The sequence below is a fragment of the Rhinoderma darwinii genome, chromosome 1, assembly GCF_050947455.1.
Source record: "Rhinoderma darwinii isolate aRhiDar2 chromosome 1, aRhiDar2.hap1, whole genome shotgun sequence".
NCBI lineage: Eukaryota > Metazoa > Chordata > Amphibia > Anura > Rhinodermatidae > Rhinoderma > Rhinoderma darwinii.
Window position 1 is genome coordinate 490,398,833 of NC_134687.1, and position 20,476 is coordinate 490,419,308.

Below are 20,476 nucleotides of genomic sequence, written 5' to 3' on the forward strand. Positions count from 1 at the left end.
GTAGAGGCAGGGAGCACTCCCCTCATGAATACAGTAGACTCAACTTTGAGTCTGCTGTATTCTTTATTATGCTCTATTAGCCCAGTGCCACAATATTTTTCTTGTGCCAATTCAGGTCATGATACTGCAGATTTTTATAGGTTAATATTAATTAGCTGCCATTTATAGGATATTATTTTTATTTGTCAGGTAATCTGCGTCAGAAAATATGTCCCATAAAGTGTATTCTGCTGAGGAGGAATATGCTGTGCTGTGTTCCTCTGATGAGGAGAGTAGTTTGGAGAATTCAGACTCTGAATATGAGTCTACTGAAGGCAGTGATACTTTAACTGCCAGTTCAGACTGTCACTCAGATGATGACGCCCCTGTACAATGGCCAAAATCCAAAGAAGGCATCAAATATCGGTAGGCAGCAGTGAGCAGTGCACAGCTATCACCAACACAGACATGCCAGGGACTTCTACCCGTCTAGCAGAACACACTGATACCAGCATTATTAGTGCAGATACAGAAATGACAGAACTGGCGCCTGTAAGCACTAGTGAGAGGTTGGAAAGACCGCAGGATTCAAAGTGCTCCTTCTGACATTATCACGATTGGACGCTTACAGACCTACTGTTCCTGCGTTCACAGCACAAGCTGGTGTTAATGTGCCAACAGAAAATTTTGCTCCCATTGATTTTTTTCAATCTCAACAGTACAACTTCTGGAGGAAATAGTACAGCAAACTAATTAGTATGCCCAGCAGTTTCTAGAGAATAATCATTCCTCATGTGCAAAACCCCGATACTGGAAACCCACTACTGTGGCTGAAATAAAAATGTAAAAAAAAATCCTAGCCCCGACATTTTACTATGGGAATCACAAAAAAAATCTGAATAAAGGTCATACTGGTCTACCAACCCAATTTATCATATGCCCATATTTTCCGCTGTCATGGCTTGGTCACGCTATGAAGTTTTTAATGCGGTTCCTACATTTTAGCAATAATTCCCTATGTCCCAGGCAAGAAGGAAGAAGTTGAGATAGACTATATAAATTGAGGCCTCTCATTACCCACTTCAAAATCTTCGCGGAAATATACTCGCCTGAAAATCACATAGCCGTTGACGAATTGCTGATTCATTGCACAGGCTGTCTCACTTTCAAGCAGTACATCCAAAGCAAGTGAGCAAGATATGGAGTAAAGCTCTATAAACTGTGAGTTGCACTGGCTACCCTTATGCCTTCCAAGTCTATGAGGGAAAAGACAGTCACCTGGGTCCCCCTGGTTGCCCATCCTGCAGGGGTATCAATGGGAAGATTGTGTGGGATCTAATTAACCTACTTCTACATCAGGGCAACCATTAATACGTGGACAACTATTATACAAGTATCCCACTTTTCAAACATCTATAATGTGGAGGGCAAAGTGTGTTGTGGAACAGTTAAGATCTAATCGGAAAGGCTTCCCAGAGTCTCTTGTTAACACAAGACTAAAATGGGGAGTGTCTTCATCTCTGCAGAGGTCAGAACTGCTGGCAGTTACATACAGGGACAAGCAAAATATCTTTCTGCTCCGCACCATTCACACTGATTCAACAGTCCCAGTGACAACGGGCCCCAAAATCATGGTTGCACAGAAACCTGAGTGTGTGGTAGGGTATAATAAATACATGCGGGCAGTTGACTTTAACGACCAGATGCTCAAACCATATTTGGCCTTGCGTAAATCAAGGCGCTGGTATAAAAGTGTCCTTTTACAATTCACGTTGCACTATGCCTTTTGTTATTTTTTAAAAACCTGGAAACCAGGCTCCTTTTCTGAATTTCCAGGAGGAAATCATTATGGCTCTTCTTTTTCCATCCGTTACTACCCCTGTGCGCTTTCAGTCAGAGTCCGTCATCAGATTAGAGGGGGTCTAAGTTTCCTAGTCATTTTGGGGGTGTTTATCTGAATTCACATATTTGGAAACAAAAAGCTAGTTTAAATTTTTTTTGAGTCAATGAATTGTCTGGGAAAAAAATTTGAGTGTTTTGGCACTTCACAACATCTGTAATTGTTGTATGGTGTCAACAAACCAACTTGGGAAAATTTGCTCTCAAAGTCAGTTTGCGCACCGTTCATTGTAAGCCCCGTCTTGCGCCCCAGCGTGTATGAAATGCACACGTATTTGGGATCACTGAAGCCGGCAGAAGTTGCCAAATATGTATTCAGGTGGTGGTGTTTTTTTTTCCCCCTTTTAAAAAGCAATATATATCTTTTATATTTTTTTTTACATTACTTGAGAAAAACAAGACCAAATACATGTAGGTTGGAAGAGTAATAGTAAAACAATTGGCACATGGCTAAAACCTAAAAATGGGCCTGGCCAGGAAGTGGTTACTACACATTAAGACCCCATGCACACGACCGTAAAAATTCTCCGCAATTGCAGACCGCAATACGGTCCGCAATTACGGACCTTCCCGGTTCTATTGGCTGCGGACACCTTTCTGTACCGCTACGGAAGGGTAACCATGCCGGGAATTATGGAGCATGTCCTACTTTTCGTTTTTTACGGGCTGTGCTCCCATACTTCGTATGGGAGCACGGCACGAAAATGCTGGCCGTGATTACGGGCATGGCCGTGTACATGAGGCCTGAAGAGTCTGTTGATCGGTATATAAAAGATGTGTACTTTTGGAATAAGAAATTAATGAGTCGCTGTTTTTGGGGTTTTTTCAGATTTCACCCCATAGCATTTTTTTCCTGTTTCTCCGTACATTATATGGTACATTAAATAGTACCATTAAAAACGACAACTCGTCCCACAAAAAAACAAGCCCTTATATGTCAACAGAAAAAAACCCCACTGCTGAACAGTTGGGAAGTGGCAGTTAGAGGGAATTTACACGTGGCAGATTTGTTGCAAAAGTTTCTTCGACTGAAAAATCGATTCCATACATCTGAATGGGGTTATTTCCGCAGCAGGCACATTTTAGCAATCCCTCTTTAGATGAATGGGACAACCACAGAAATTTCTGTGACAAATCTGATGCGTGTGAATCTTTACACCACCTTCAGTGTGTAGGTGTTCCAGTACATAAGTCTAGACTGTTAAACCATCTACATGTGTATGTTACTCAATAGAGTACCGTATTTTTCGGCCTATAAGATGCAGGTTTTAGCAAGGATAAATCTTGCTGAAAAGTCCCTGCGTCTTATAGTCGGCAGTCAAGGGACCCTGCAGCGCCGGGCCCCCTGACCGCTCCTTACTTAACTCCTTCCCAACCTGTTATGTGCTGGCACATCTTGGAGAGGGGATGATGTATGGAGCGGGCACACGCGCTGAGCCCACTCCATACACTGCAGGTGCCCGCTTCTACACGCTGCTCTAACTGCCAGGAACAGCGATGGCCCTGTTCCTGGCCGTTTAACTAGTTAAATGCCGCGGTCAATAGCGACCGTGGCATTTTATAGTGGTTTTCCCATGAAGGAAAAAAAAAAGTTTGATACATTTTATGAGTGTAAAAAGTTAAAAATAAATTAAAACAATTTTTTTTCCCCAAGCACAATGTAAAAAAAAAAAATTGGTATCGCTGCGTCCGTAAAAGTCCCAAACTATTACAATATACCATTATTTGACTCACACAGTGAACGGCATAAAAAAAATTAATTTGAACCCCAGAATCGTTGTCTTTTGGCCACCATAGCGCTAAAAATAATAAAATAAAAAGTGCTAATAAAATCTACAGCTCGTCCTGCAACAAAATAAGCCCTCACACCACTCAAACAATGGAGTTATAGCTTTCAGAATGTGGTGAAACTGAACCAAGTTTTTTCTTTGTAAAATATGAAATTTTTTCCTATTTTTCTGTGGTCTAAAACGTGGGTGCGTCTTTATAGTCCGAAAAAATATGGTAAATTTTAATCTGGTACTCAATTATACTACACTGGCAAAAATATAATTGTCAACTTCCTTGGTCACAAATATAAAATTCATTGCAGTCAGCAGCAGGAATTGTCGACTTTCAACCTTGTTTAGAAGGACTTGGATCTTTTTGCTCTGTTTCCAGGGAGGGTGTGATCCTGGAAGTGCTTGTCAGAAAAATCGATTTGTGGTTTTCTGTACAACCATTCTGATGTTGTGTACGGACTGTAAGGTTAAAGATAATATACAAGCACCAAGGACTGTTTGGCTCTATCACAAGCTAGTGATCCCTTCATATTTTAAGGATCATGCAGATACTGTAATACTTAAGAAGATTGTCCGGTCTCTAACTCCTGTCCATGTGCTCTGAGCATTTTGACATCATAAAGGGGAGGGGGCTAGCCAAGGTGGAGAGCCAAAATCAAATGGAGCCAGCAGCGTCTTACAACTAAAACAGTTGTTCGTGTGGGTATTATTAACCGTACACCCAGCAAACCGCTCAGAGGAGCCACTTAAAGTGTATTTTTCAAACAGTGTAGCCTAGTATAGCTGCACTATTGGCTAAAACAGCACAACAAAAATATTGTGCCATTTGGCTGTTTAACTCCTTCCCGCTTTGGCCACTTTTGACCTTCCTGACAGCCTCATTTTTTGCAGAAATTCATTTTTAAACAATTTTTTTCGTAAGCGTTTCACCAGCGCAACGCAGCTCAATTATTGCCCAGATTCTGCAGTTTTATGAAATATGTCACATGTGGCCCTAGTGTGCTTATGGACTGAAGCCCTGTCTCAGAAGCAAAGGAGCACCTAGAGGATTTTGGGCCTCCCTTTTATTAGAATATATTTTAGGCACCATGTCCGGTTTGAAGAGGTCTTGTGGTGCCAAAACAGTGGAAATCACCCAAAATTGACCCCATTTGGGAAACTACACCCCTCATGGAAATTATCTAGGGGTATAGTGAGCATTTTGGCCCACAGGTTTTTTGCAGAAATTATTGGAAGTAGACTGAAAATTAACAAACGACATGTTTTTCATGAAAATGTAGGTTTAGCTTATACTTTTTCTCATTTCCACAAGGACTAAAGGAGAAGAAGCACCGCAACGTTTGTAAAGCAATTTCTTCCGAGCAAAACCCCACATGTGGTAATAAACGGACGCAGGGCTTAGGAGGGAAAGAAGCGCCATTTGTCTTTTGGAGCTCAAGTTTAGCAGGAATGCTTTGCGGAGGCCATGTCGCATTTTCAAAGCCCCTGAGGGGGCAAAACCCCCCACTAGTGACCCCATTTTGGAAACTACACCCTTTGAGGAAATTATATAGGGGTATAGTGGGCATTCTGAGCCAACAGGGTTTTTGCAGAAATTATTTGAAGTTTTAAATTTTTTTTTTTCAAAGAAAACGTAGGTTTATCTAATACTTTGTCATTTTCACAAGGACTAAATGAGAAAAAGTGAGCATTTTGACGCCACAGGTGTTTCATAGATTTTATTCGAATTCGGCAGTGAAAATAAAAACAATCTCTTCAATAAGACGTAGCTTTAGCTCAATTTTTCATTTTCTCAACAAATAAAGGGGAAAAAAACACTAACATCTGTAAAGAAATTTCTCCAGATTACGGCAATACCCCATATGTGGTCATAAACTGCTGGTTGGGCACACAGTAGGGCTTAGTAGGGAAGAAGCGCCATTTGGCTTTTGGAGTGCAGCTTTTTCCTGAATTGGTTTCTGGTCGCTATGTGGCATTTGCAAAGCCCCTGTGGGACAAAAACAGTGGAAACCCCCCCAGAAGTGACCCCATTTTGGAAACTACCTCTGAAGGTATTCACCTAGGGGTGTGTGTACTGAGCATGTTAACCACACTGCTGTTTTGCAGAAATTGGTGTGCAGATTGGGAATAAAAAATCAAATTTTCATAGATATGCCAATATGTGGTGCCCAGCTAGTGCCACCATAACAAGACAGCTCTCTAATTATTATGGTGTCTTTCCCGGTTTTAGAAACACCCTATATGTGGCCCTAGTCTTTTGCCTGGACATTCGACCAGGCTCAGGAGTGAAAGAGCACCATGCGAACTTGAGGCTTAATTTGGCGATTAACAAAGTATTGGTTCACAATTGCAGAGGCTCTGATGTGAAATAATAAAAAAAAACGCTGAGAAGTAACCCCATTTTGGAATCTACACCCCTCAAGACATTTATTACGGGAACATTTTCACCACACAGGTCTTTTCCATACATGATTGCGCTGCGGATGGTGCAAAGTAAAAATGTAAATTTTTCCCTAGATATGCCATTTCAGTGGCAAATACGTCATACTCCACTTGTGCCAATTGAGACACACACCCGAAAAATTTAGTTCTCCCGGGTATGGCGATGCCATACATGTCGAAGTTTACAGCTGTTTGTCTTTTGGAACGTGGATTTTGCTTGGTAGTAGTTTTGTTTGCGGTTTTACTGGTATTTCAGTTTATAATGTGGGGGTACATGTAAGCTGGGCAGAGTACATCAGGGGCATAGTCAGGTGGTATAATAATGGGGTAAAAAACCCAATAAAATAATCCATAGATATTTGTTACGCTGTAAAGCAATCCTTTCTGCACAGGCCGGTGTCGCACAGAAAATGGTGTCCTTCCTTCTCCCCCTTTTGGTCCACATTACGCACCTTTGCAGTTTGGGGAATTTTGCTGGGAAGTGTTGTCCTGATATAATACGGGCGCCCTCGCTTCCAGCAGATGTGTTTGGGACCTTCCTGGTTCCCTAATTTTAAGGTCTTGATAAATCGTCTCTTGAAACAGAAGAAATGTTCCCCTCGGGCCTGCACAAATGCAGATTTTTTATTTCCTGATTTATGGAAGCATTAAAGTGAATGTGTTAGCAAAAAATGTATTTTTTTTTTTAGTTAAACAATTAGTGTGTGGGTGATTAAACATTGTTCTAATGTTTTTTATTTTTTTCACGAGTCAGGAAATATTATAAATTGGATTCAATTTATAGTATTTCCCATTGCTGGTCACTAGATGGAGCAATTCCCAAAATTGCAGCATTGCATGTGGTAAAGCAACCACATTGCTTTATGCTGCAAAATTGGGAAAAAATCCCTCGCTCTAGTGAGCTCTCAGAATCCCCCCTCCTTTATCCTGGCTAGTGCCGGGAGAAACGAGGGGATTGAACGGTCTAACCTCCTACACTGTGTGTCGCCATTTTTTGAGCTAACACACAGTGTAGTAGGTTAACATACATTAGTAAACACACAGTAAAACACGAACATACATAGAAATCACTTACCTGCTCCAGTCGCCGCCGCTCCCACCGGACCGTCTGCTGCCGCTGCTCCATGTGCACAAGTCCGGAAGCCGCGACCGGAAGTAGTAATCTTACTGTCCGGCCGCGACTTCAGGTCCACAGGAAAATGGCGCCGGACGGCGCGCATTTCAAATTGGACTGTGTGGGAGCGGCGCATGCGCCGTTCCCACACAGACGGCGTGCACCATAGTGGATGGAACGGGCCCCGTTCGCAGTCCCTATGGGACTGGAGCTGCCGTATTCCATGTCTGTATGTGTCGTTAATCGACACATACAGAAATGGAAAAAAAAATGGCAGCCCCCATAGGGAAGAAAAAGTGTAAAAATAAAAAAAAAGTAACACAAATAAATACAAAAGTTTTAATAAAACACTAACATCAAACTGATATAAAAAAAAAAATTGTGGCGACACTGTTCCTTTAACGAAGAATTTTTTCATAGATGTAGTGGCATGAGGGCTGTTTTTTTTGCGGGATGAGCTGTAGTTATTGGTACCATTTTGGGGTACATGCGACTTTTTGATCACCTTTTTTTATCCTAGTTTTTGGGAGGCAAGGTGACGAAAAAACAGCAATTCTGTCATAGTGTTTTTTTTTTTGTTTTGTTTTTTTATACACCATTCGTTATAAATTACATGTTAACTTAATTCTGTGGGTCAGTTTTTATGTTTTACAACTTTTTGCACAATAAAATTACTTTTTTTCTGTCGCCATGTTCTGAGAACCATAACTTTTTTTTTAAAAAATTAATCGACTGAGCTGTATGAGGGCTTGTTTTTTTGCGAGACGAGCTATAATTTTTATAGGTACCATTTTTGGATACATGCAACTTTTTTTTTTTTTTTTAAATTCCAATTTTTGTAGGGCAAAGGGACCAAAAAAGAAATTTTGGCTTTATTTTAATTTTTTACGCTGTTCACCACGTTGAATAAATAACAAAAATGTTTATAGTTCAGGCCGATACGGGCGTGGCAATACCAAATATGTATGGTTTGTTTGTTTTTTTGGTTCAATAATAAAAGACTTGATAAGTGAAAAAGGCCGATTGTGTTTAATTACTTGAAACTTTTTTATTTTATTTTTTCACTTTTCTTTAGTCCCACAAGGGACTTGAAGGTCCAACTGTCAGATTTTTGTCATTCACTGACAGCAAGCCGAATAGGCTTCACCTTCGGGTGGGGCCTAATCGGCTTCCATAATGGCAGAGCAGGAGGCCGTTGTTAGGCCTCCTGTTGTCATAGCAGGAGTCGGAAGCCCTGCGATTGGTAGCAGATCGGCAGCCCTGCCATGCAGCCTCTAAGATGCAGCGATTACTGTCAATCACTGCATCTAAGGGGTTAATGGCAGGTTTCTGCACCACCTTGCAAAAGGCTACGGAAGCCTTTTAGGCCCTGCCTGCAGACTGGGCCTGAAAGGCTTCTGTACTAGGCATACCGATACCGGGAGGCTAGTTTTAGGCCGCCGGTTCCCTTGCCCCCCCCCCCGACAATTTTGTTGGGGTGCCGATGAGCTGCAAACCCCCTAAATGCAGCTATCGCTTTTGACCGCTGCATTTAAGGGGTTAATGTTTGGGATTGGAGCATTACCCCAGGGTGTCAGCTGTAATACAGCCGACACCCGGGGATGGTGACACCAACTCCGCTTCTGAGACGGTGTCTACCATTTGTCATATGGATATGGCAAAATGCGGGAAGCACTGGCTTTCCATGACCTATCCATATGACAAATGTCGGGAAGGGGTTAATAGCCGCTAATAATACAGTGGATTCATTGTGATGGACCTGCTGTATTCATCAGGGGAGCGCTCCCCCCCCCTCTCACCAGTGACTGACAGCTGCTGTGTATTCATGGTAGCCATCAACCTTTTGTTCCTTCTGATAAGGCTGGGTTCACACTGTGCTTTAACGTGCGTATTGGTTGATGGACTCCCATTGAGACATGGGAATTAATCTATTTTAAAAAAAACGCATGTTATAAATGCAACAAAAACCACAGTGTGAACCCAGCCTTACTTTGTAAAGCTGTAATCAACAGTATTGGTGCCTATTGATTTCAGATGTTGCTTTTTGAGAACAAAATGTTATCAGCAGTGTCTTGGTTTTTTGTACAGTATTTGCGTGTGTGTGTTATCACTACGATAGAACTTCTTTTGATACTGGCTTTGCCAAGGTGAGTTGTTTCATTTCCCATGAGTCAAAGAATGACGTCGGTGTGTTTCTCCTGGGTCCAGCTGGTGAGCATACCTGATACCCTTGTTGTGCTGTTTTGAAGAGGGGAAATAAGCAGTGGGGACTCGGTCCTCAGTCAAGTGCCATCTGTGACTGGTTTCTCTGGTGATTTTCCCCTATCTCAGAATGGTTCCCACAGCAACTGTATGAAGTTAATTATCTACCTGAATGGTGTGAGGAATCATTAGTTGGCCGCCAGCGGGAGCAAACCACAGATATAAGCCCTGCATTATGAAATGATAGTCTTTGTAATAGAGTATGCTTATGTCCGCACATGCAGAAGTTATGTAGCTAATGTTCTGCTTTCTATACAAACCCCTTAGCATATGACCAGTTAAGGGCATATGAATATAATTGAGGGGAATCCGCTGCTTGGGACAAACTACTTGCAAGCTGCTTCCCACTCCTGTGGTAATTGATGAGGGGGCGGGGGTCAATCCTGATGACTTTCCCAATTTTAGTAGATATTTAATGCACTGTTAAAGTCCATTTTTATCTAAAATGACGTATTTATTGCACCCGCTTAACAGTAGCTTATGATGTACTCTTTAGAGAATTTTTTCTAACTTGGGCTTCATTATTGACTGTGTACTTTCGTAGTTTCCTCATTTTATCGGCTTGGTTTAGCCATCGGCATAGGCTGCTGCAACTTTGACCGGCAAGTTGTTTGCGCAGGAAAATACTTAACAGGGAAGAAAAAAAAAAGGCTTTATTAATGCTTGGGTATTTTCTGTTTTTTCCCAGTATATAATAGGTCCTGAATACACAGCCAAAGTTGTTAATAAATCTGCCCTAAAACGGCTAAGAAAGTAGACCTGTAAATAAAAATCCATGTGACATGTATTATAGATGGTTATATACCTGCATTATAAAAGAAATACTGATGACACACTGAAAAAATCTTAACTCCTTGGTGCCGCAGCAGTTTTCTTGTTTTTTCATTTTTTTTTTTTTCCTCACAGCATTCCAAGAGCCATTATTGTTCTATCGACCTAACCTATGGCTTGTTTATTGTGGGATGAGCTGTAGTTTTTAATGGTGCTATTGAATGTTCTGGGAAGCTGCAAAATAATTCTAGTGGGGTGGATTGGGTAAAAAAAAAATATTCCTCCATAGTTTTTTGGGTTTCGTTTTTACCGTGTGGTAAAAGCAACATGCTACCTTTTTATTCTGTGGTTCAATACAATTACATGGATACCAAATTTATATAGGGGGTTTTTTTTCTACCACTTTTTCAAAGAAAAAATTGTTAAAGAAAAAAATTTGCTTTGTGTCGCCATATTCTGAGAGCCATAATGTTGATTGTGGGGTGCGAGGGTTTGTTTTTTTTTGTTTTTTTGCAGCATGAGCTGTAGTTTTTCTTGGTACCATTTTGGGGTATATGCAACTTTTTGATAACTTCCATATTTTTTGGAACTGAAGGGGACCAAAAAAAACAGCAATTCTGACCTTTTTATTATTATTATTATTATTATTATTATTATAATAGTTATTATTGTTATTATTATTATTATTATTATTATTGCATTCAACATGCGGGTAAATAAGAATAGTTCAGACTTTTACAGACCTTGGAGATGTTAATTATGTTTATTTTTTAGTAGTACTTTAGGGGGAATTTTTTTTTTTTTTTTTTAAACAAACTTTTAAATAGCTTTTATTTATGTACAGAAAAAAATACTTTATTTAAAAGGATTTTCCAGTAAGAAGAAATTGATGGCCTATCTGCAGGATAGGCCATCAATATCTGATCGGTGAAGGTCCAACTCTCAACACTCCCGCTAATCAGGTGTTTCCCTTCTTGCTAACTTACAGTACTGTGCAAAAGTTTTAGGCAGTTGTGGAAAAATGCTGCAAAAGGAGAATGGTTTAAAAAATAGTAGTTAGTATTTTTTTTTTTTAATCAATTAACAAAATTCAAAGTGAATAAACAGAAGAGCAATCAAATCCATATTTTGTGTTCGCAAAAAGAAGGGGACAGGTGGAAAGGAGTATGGCTGCAAGATCAGACTACAGGACTTGTATATAGTATCCTGCAACTGAGTGGATGACACTGAAAAATCAACAGGGTAGTATGTGGTGGAGAGAATTCAAGTGACCCAGTAGTTCTTTAATTCACTCCAATCTTTAAACCTTCTAAATTTTTTCCTTTTTATTTTTTTTTTACAGTGGATTTTCCACCATCAGTTCGAATGCATTTGTTAACAAAGATGGCAGATATAGAGTAAGTTTCTTGTACCCTTATGTAAAGTGGTTATTATATCAAGCATTTGGTTTTAGTTTTATGAAATTTAGGTATGTAAGGCTAAGTTTGCGCTACCGTTGTCTCTCGTTTAGGTCTCTTCCGTCAGAGGAAGATATGACCACAAATCCAAATGGAAAGCATCTCTTTGGTTTGAATTACAATTGATTTCAATGGTAATTCTTTTGTTCAGTTGGATTCAGTTTTCCACCGTTCGCTAGGTTTTCGTTTTTTTTTTCACTGAAGCAAAAAAGTGCTACAGACTTCCATGAAAAAACCAGAATCCTAGTGAACGGAGGCAAACGAAATCCAACTGAAACAAAAGAATTATCATTGAAATTGTAATTCAAACGGAAGCAATGAGCTTTCCGTTTTGGATTTTTGGTCATCTCGTCCTCTGACGGAAGAGACCTAAACCAGCGCTGTGCCTGGTAAACTATGAAGAGGCCGCAGTGTTTGTCTCCGCAGAACCCTTCAGTTGATGAACAGTGGGCGTGCCAGGGGACAGATCCCTACCAATCTAATATTGATGATAGATTCTAAGGATAAGCCATTAATATGGAAGTCCCGGAAAACCCCTTTAACGATTGTTCATTCCCATATAATGACAATAATTGCTTCATGTAAATGGAGCATACGAATGTTGAATGACATTATCGCCGATTTGGGGCTTTTTACCTGGCAGTGATTTGCCCATGGAAAGGGGCCCTAAGGCTGGGTTCACACGTAGCGTAAATGAAACAGAATTGCAAAGAGGATGAGATATAGAAAATATCATGCCCACACTGCGGAAAAAAACGCTGTGTAAACGTTAATAAATTGACCTGCGGTGCGAAATTTAATTCCGCAGCATGTCAATTTATGCTGGGTTTTTGTTTATTTTCTGTTGCGGGTTTTCCCCATTGAGTTCAATGGGGATGTAAAACCTGCAACAGAAAGCCAAGTGTTGCAGCGTAATCGCAGAGATTACAGCGCAAAAATCGCAACTCCGGAAAAAAAAACAACAAACTTACTTATCCAGAACGCTCTCCTCCGCCTACCTGCAGTCCGACCTCCTGGGATGACCGTTCATCCCATGTGACCGCTGCAGCCAATCACAGGCTGCAGCATCACATGGCCTGCAATGTCATCTTAGGCCGGACTACGCGCAAAGAAGAGGGTGGGGGTAAAGCGCTGCTTTCCACATCGGAAATTCCATCCGAAAAAACGCACCACAATGTGAACCCGGCCTAAAGTGTCTCCTTTTCTGGATCTAATTCTAGTTTTGGCTTAAAAAATGCATGCAAAATCTGCACTATGTGAATAAGACTTGACATTTATACTAATTAAGCAACTTGTTTTCTTTTTCAGGTACAGATTGGCTTCTGGGACTAGTGAGAAGATTCAGCTTAGTTCCCTAATAGCTGCATTCCAGGTCACTCGAGACATGATTGCTGCGGAAGCTTAGAGTGGGATGTGGCAACTTGACAGATGTGTGGTCAAGGTTACTCAAGGACAGAACAAAAACTATTTTGCAGGAACATACATGGGTTGTTCTATTTTTGGAGCAGAGACTGGATACAACACTAGTACTGGATGAACCCTGGAGAATAAATGTTAGGTTGTCTAACAGGCTTCAGAAATAAACTGAATATTGTTCCTTGAGGTTATAGTTTTTAAGGTTTAAATGGGTATTTTGATGTAAGACCGCAGTTAGACCCCATGGTACCTAGAATGTAGGGGCCCATAGTTTCTACACAGTTCTGGGTTGGGAGTTGCTGGCAGAATTGCCTAGCATTGTGCTATCAATGTTTTTCATTGCACCAATCCCCTTAATGCCAGGGTCACACACGTGCACACACACAGTTTTTGGCTCGTTTTCTTGGGCCAAACACAGGGGTGGACACAAAACAAAGAAGATGAATCAGTCTTTTCTTTAAATTGTTTGTTCCTTTTGGATCCACTTCTGTCTTTGATTAAGAAAATATGAGCCCAAAATTGTATGTTATCCTGGTCTAAAAAGATTTATGTATTGTACTGTGTAGATTTGTTGCGATGCTGCAACATAGCAAAGTCTTCATGTGACCTTATGCAAAATACTACAGTGTGAATGAGGCCTAAGTAAGAAGTGGAACCTACACAGAAAAACTATAATGGAAAGATTTGCACCTCTTCTGTGTTTGGATCCACTCCTGGATTTAGCTCAACTACTACCATGTGAATGCAGCCTTAGGCAGGGACCACAAGCACCGTTTTTTGATGCAGTTTTCGGCTCCGTTTTTTAACCAAACCTAGAAGTGGACACCTAAAGAAAAGACTAATACATCTCCTTTCTTACCTTTCCTTCCTCTTGGATCCACTTCTGGCATTGGCTACAAAAAAAAACTGCCAGATGTTACATTAAAGTCTAGTATAATATCAAATGCATTACATACAACTGTTTTTTGGTTTTTGGCATTTTTTAGTAAATTTCGTGGTCATGAGCGTTTTTCCCAATTGTATGTCATTTTTTCAGCCGTTTCTCCCATAGTGTTTTTTTATAGAACATAAAAAATTCCTGAAAAAAAGCATGTACTAAATTAAAAACCTGTATGTTACATTTTAATAACGCTAGCATTTGGATATTTTTAAAAAAAAAAAATTTATGCGGTTTAAATTGGCAGAAAAAAATCTGTGTGGGAAGGAGGCCTTAATGTGGCCCATACACATAAGGTTAACCCGTTGGTGACCGCCAATACGCCTTTTCACGGCGGACACTAATGGGCTTTATTCTGATGCATATGCCTTTTTACAGCGCTGCATCAGAATAAACAGAGCAGGGAGCCGTTAAATCTCCCTGCTCTCAGCTGCTAGATGTTGCTGAGGGCTGGGGGCATCCCTGCTCGAACGTGTGAGATCGATATTCGTATCGATTTAAACCCTCAGATGCGGCGCTCAATAGCGAGCGCCGCATCTGAGTGGTTTTGGAGAGAGGGAAGGAGCTGCCTCTCATCCCACCGACACCCTGCGATCATATCGCCGAGTGTCTGTGTCTCCGATGGCAGCCAGGGGCCTAATAAAGGCTCCCAGGTCTGCTTGTAGTGAATGCCTGCTAGATCATGCCGGAGGCATGGCCTATCAGACGCCTGTCCGTTTTAAATGGACAGGCATAATACACTGCAATACAGAAGTATTGCAGTGTATTTAATATGCAATTCTCCGATCGCTTTTAAAAGTCCCCTAGTGGGACTAGTAATAAAAATTAAAAAAAAGTTTAATAAAGTAAATTTTAAAAAAATTACATGAAAAACCCACTTTTTCCCCTTACAAAAAATAATAAAGTAAAAAAGTTACACATATTTGGTGTCGCCGCATCCGTAACGACCCCGACTATAAAGCTATTACATTATTTAACCCGCACGGTGAACGCCGTAAAAAATTATAAAAAACTATGGAAAAATTGCTGTTTTCTGTGAATCCTGCCTTAAAAAAAAAATATGCTAAAAAGTCGCATCTACTCCAAAATGGTACCGATAAAAACTACAAGTCGTCCCGCAAAAAAAAAACCCTCATACAACCGCATTCGCTGAACAATAAAAAAGTTATGGCTCTTCAAATATTGAGACACAAAAACAAATAATTTTGAAAAAAAAGTGTTTTTACTGTGTAAGGGCTTATTCAGACGAACGGGACATACGTCCGTGCAACGCGCGTGATTTTCACGCGCGTCGCACGGACCTATATTATTCTATGGGGCCGTGCAGACAGTTGCGTGATTTTTATGCAGCGTGAGTCCGCTGCGAAAAACTCACGACATGTCCGTTCTTTGTGCGTATTTCGCGCATCACGCACCCATTGAAGTCAAGGGGTGCGTGAAAATCACGCGCACCACACGGAAGCACTTCCGTGGGACGAGCGTGATTCACGCAACAGCTGTAATACTATGAATGAAAACAGAAAAGCACCACGTGCTTTTCTGTTTACAAACATCCAAACGGAGTGTCATAATGGCGGCTGCGCGAAAATCACGCAGCCGCGCATCATACGGGGCTGACACACAAAGCTGTTAAGTGTGAATCCGGCCTAAAAGTAGTAAACCTACAAAATCTATACAAATTTGGTATCGTTGCAATCGTAACAACCCGCTGAATAAAGTTATTGTGTTATTTATACCACACAGTAAACAGCGTAGATTTAGGACGCAAAAAAGTGGTGAAATTTCTGGGGTTTTTTTCCTCCCCCCCCCCCCCCCAAAATGGTGCTATTGAAAATACAACTTGTCCCGCAAAGAACAAGACCTCATACAGCTGTGTCGACGCAAAAATAAAGTTATAGCTCTTGGAATGCGCCGAAAAATGTAAAAAGTACATTGGTCATTAAGGTTTAAAATAGGCTGGTCATTAAGGGGTTAAAGAGGCTCTGTCACCAGATTTTGCAACCCCTATCTCCTATTGCAGCAGATCGGCGCTGCAATGTAGATAAGAGTAACGTTGTTTTTTTCCAAAAACAAGCATTTTTGGCCAAGTTATGACCATTTTTATATTTATGCAAATGAGGCTTTCTTAAGTACAACTGGGCGTGTATTGTGTATGTACATCTGGGCGTTTTTACTTCTTTTACTTCTTTTTACTTCTTTTACTAGCTGGGCGTTGTGAGTGGAAGTGTATGATGCTGACGAATCAGCATCATCCACTTCTCTTCGTTAACACCCAGCTTCTGGCAGTGCACAGACACACAGCGTGTTCTCGAGAGATCACGCTGTGACGTCACTTCCTGCATCGTGTCGGACGAGCGAGGACACATCGGCACCAGGCGACAGAGGCTACAGTTGATTCTGCAGCAGCATCGGCGTTTGCAGGTAAGTCGATGTAGCCTCTGGTGCCGAAGTGTCCTCGCTCGTCCGACACGATGCAGGACCTGGGGCACAGCGTGATCTCTCGAGAACACGCTGTGTCTGTGCACTGCCAGAAGCTGGGTGGTAACGAACAGAAGTGGATGATGCTGATTCGTTAGCATCATACACTTCCATTCACAACGCCCAGCTAGTAAACCAAGTAAAAACGCCCAGATGTACATACACAATACACGCCCACTTGGACATAACTTTAAACACGCCCGGTTGTACTTAAGAAAGCCTAATTTGCATAAATATAAAAATGGTCATAACTTGGCCAAAAATGTTCGTTTTTGGAAAAAAAAACGTTACTCTTATCTACATTGCAGCGCCGATCTGCTGCAATACGAGATAGGGGTTGCAAAATCTGGTGACAGAGCCTCTTTAACTCCTTAACGCCGAAGGACGGATATATCCGTCCTCAGAAGCTGCTAGTTCGCGCAGGAGGACGGATATATCCGTCCTGTGATGGCGCGGGTACTGAGACTGTACCCACGCGATCAGCGGCAGGAGCACGGCTGTTATACACAGCCCGGCTCCTGCTGCAACTGCCGGAATCGAAGCGCGCACCGATTCCGGCAGTTTAACCCATTAAATGCCGCTGTCAATAGTGACAGCGGCATTTAATGTGTTTGACAGAGGGAGGGAGCTCCCTCTGTCACCCGATCGGCGCCCTCGCAAACAAATCGCGGGTCGCCGTCGGGTTTCCATGACAGCCGGGGGTCTAACAAAGACCCCCAGGTCTGCCTTCAGCATCTGCCTGTTAGGCGATGCCAGAGGCATGACCTAATAGGTTGCCTGTCAGTTTTACACTGACAGGCAATAATGCTTTGGTATACTAAGTATACCAAAGCATTATATATGCGATCGGCACATCGCATAGTGAAGTCCCCTGATGGGACTTTGTCATTTTTTTTTAATCAGTTAAATAAAGTTGGTGAAAAAAAAAAAAAAATTACAGTCAAAGTCAAATAAAACTACTTTTTTGGCCCAAAAAGTGGTTTTATTTAGTAAAACTGTCAAAACAAATCACACATACACATATATGGTATCCCCGCGATCGTAACAACTTGAACAATAAAATTAACACATTAATTAAACCGCCGGATGAACGGCGTCCAAAGAAAACGCAAAAAACAACGGCAAAATTCTCTCTTTTCTCCCATTCCCCCCATAAAAAATAAAATAAAAGTTAATCTATAAGTCCTATGTACCCCAAAATAGTACTAATGAAAACTACACATTGGCCCGCAAAAATCAAGCCCACGTACGGCCACATCGACGGAAAAATAAAAACGTTACGGCTCTTGGAATGCGGCGATGCAAAAACAAGTAATTTTTTTCTAAAAGGGTTTTTATTGTGCAAACGAAGGAAAACATATAAAACCTTTACATATTTGGTATCCCCGTAATTGTGCCGACCCATAGAATAAAGTTAACATGTTATTTACACTGCATAGTAAACGGCGTAAATTTATAACGTGAAAATTAATGCTGGAATAGCTGCTTATTTTCAATTCTCTCCTAAAATAAAGTTAATAAAAGTTAATCAATATATTGTAAGCATCTAAAAATGGTACAATTACAAAATACAACTCGTTCCGCAAAAAACAAGCCCTTATACGGCTATATAGACGGAATACAAAAACAGTTACGACTCTTGGAATGCGACCGTGAAAAAACAAAAAATAATCCTTGGTCATTAACGTGCAAAATGGCCCGGTCATTAAGGGGTTAAAGGGAATGATTTGCACCTCTTCTGTGTTTGGATCCACTCCTAGTTTCGGTTCAGGAATGCTAGTGCAAATTGCGCTATGTGGAAGCAGCCTTAAGGTGGCCCATACAGATAAGAATAAAGGTAATGTGTTATCAGAAAATGACATTGTTTAACCCCTTAGCGCACCTTGACGTAACTGTACGTCGAGCAGTAAGCAGTTACGTCTGTGCTTTGACAGTTAACCGCAGCGGCGGTTAACTGTGTAGGGTGTCTGCCCTGCATTCCCCGTTGCCGATCAGCGGCCCATCGCCGCTGATTTCGGCAGTTAACCCCTTAATTTCGGCGTTCAATTTTGAACGCCACCATTAAGGTGTTTAGCTCCGATCGGCAGCCCCCGCGTGAAATCACGGGGGTTGGCGATGGTACCCATGGCAACTGGACGCCATACAATGGCTTCCGGGCTGCCATGTACACAAGCCTATGAGGACCAGCCGGAGGATGGTCGTCGTAGGCTTCCTGTCAGTGTGACTGTGACGTCACACTGACAGTTAGAATACATTACACTACGTGTGTAGTGTAATGTATTCCAGCAGCGATCAGAGCTGCAAGTCTAAGTGTCCCCTAGTGGGACAAGTGAAAAAAGTAAAAAAAAGAATAAAAATGTTTTTAAAAAAGTGTAAAAATCAAAGTTATAAGTGATATAAACAAGAACTGCTTTTTTTTCCTATAAGAAGTCTTTTATTATAGGAAAAAAATGAACATTTAAAAAATAGTACACACATTTAATATCACCGCGTTCGTAACGACCCAAACTATAATATTATTTTTCCCGCACGGTGAACACTGCAAAAAAAATAAACGAAAAACAATGCCAGAATCACTATTTTTTTGGTCACCACCCCTCCCAAAATATGCAATAAAAAGTGATCAAAAAGTCACATGTACGCCAAAATAGTACCGATACAAACTACAACCCGTCCCGCAAAAAACAAGCCCTTACACAGCTTTTTTGACTGAAAAATAAAAAAGTTATGGCTCTCAGAATATAGTGACACAAAAAATAATTTATTTTCTATATAAGTTATTTTATTGCGCAAACGCTGCAAAACATAAAAAAAACTTATATACATTTGGTATCGCCATAATCATAACGCCCCGAAGAATAAAGTATAATTTATAGCCCAGGGTAAGCGCCGTCAAAAAGAAATAAAAATCATTGTCAGAATTTATGGTTTTTGGTCACCTGGCTTGCCGAAAAATGGCATAAAAAGTGATCAACAAAATCTCATGTACCCCAAAATCGTACCAATGAAAATTACAGATTGTCCCGCAACAAATAAGCCCTCACACGGCTCCGGTGGTGAAAAATAAAAAAAGTTCTGGCTCCCAGATTATGGCGATGCAAAATGTGCAGAGCGTTCCAAAAGCAGATAAGATCGGGTGCCATTTATAAGTGCGACACTGGCCACATATCTGTGGATTATTATTTATTTACCCCATTATTATACCCTCTTATTATGCCCTGATGTACCCTGCCCAGCCTACATGTGCCCCCACATTATAAACTGAAATACCAGCAAAACGCCAGAGCTACTACCAAGCAAAATATGCGCTCCAAAAGCCAAATGGCGTCCCTCCCTTCTGAGCCCTACAGCGTTCCCAAACAGCCGTTTACATCCACCGATATGGCATCACCATACCCGGGAGAACCCGGTTAATATTTTAATATTTTATGTGGTATTTGTGGCACAAACTGGGCACAACTTATAGTGCACTAAAATGGCATATCAGTGGAAAATTTTAATTTTCACTCTGCACCATCCGCTGCGCGTTAAACCCTTCGCGCACCATGACTTAATAGCATGTTGTGGTGTGGGATATATGGAGCGTCTCACGCGCTGAGCCCGCGCCATACGCTGCGGGAGTCAGCTGTGTATTACAGCTGATACCCGGGACTAACGGACAGAAACGGCGATCACGCTGTTACAGGAGCCTGTAAAAATCACAATATACTGCAATACATTAGTATTGCAGTGTATTCTACCAGTGATCGAACAATTGCTGGTTCAAGTCTCCTATGGGGACTAATAAAATATGTAAAAACAAAAGTAAATGGTTATTATTAGTGGAAAAAATGTAATCAATATTTAAAGTCCAAAAAGAAACCCTTTTCACATTTTTTTCTCTAAAGTAATGTAAAAAAATACACAAAATTGGTATCGCTGCGTCTGTAAAAGTCCAAGC

General features: G+C 41.0%; 1 protein-coding gene across 1 annotated transcript in view; it reads left to right on the forward strand.

Moving 5' to 3' along the window:
• The window catches only part of RFC5 (replication factor C subunit 5), a 68,853-nt gene extending 55,546 nt beyond the window's left edge, over positions 1 to 13,307 (forward strand). The window contains exons 10-11 of the mRNA XM_075854775.1: positions 11,591 to 11,645; positions 13,014 to 13,307. Of these exons, the coding sequence (XP_075710890.1) occupies positions 11,591 to 11,645; positions 13,014 to 13,110 (152 nt within the window). The 3' untranslated portion in view covers positions 13,111 to 13,307. The remainder of the gene's footprint in view (positions 1 to 11,590; positions 11,646 to 13,013) is intronic.
• Positions 13,308 to 20,476: the final 7,169 nt, after the last annotated feature.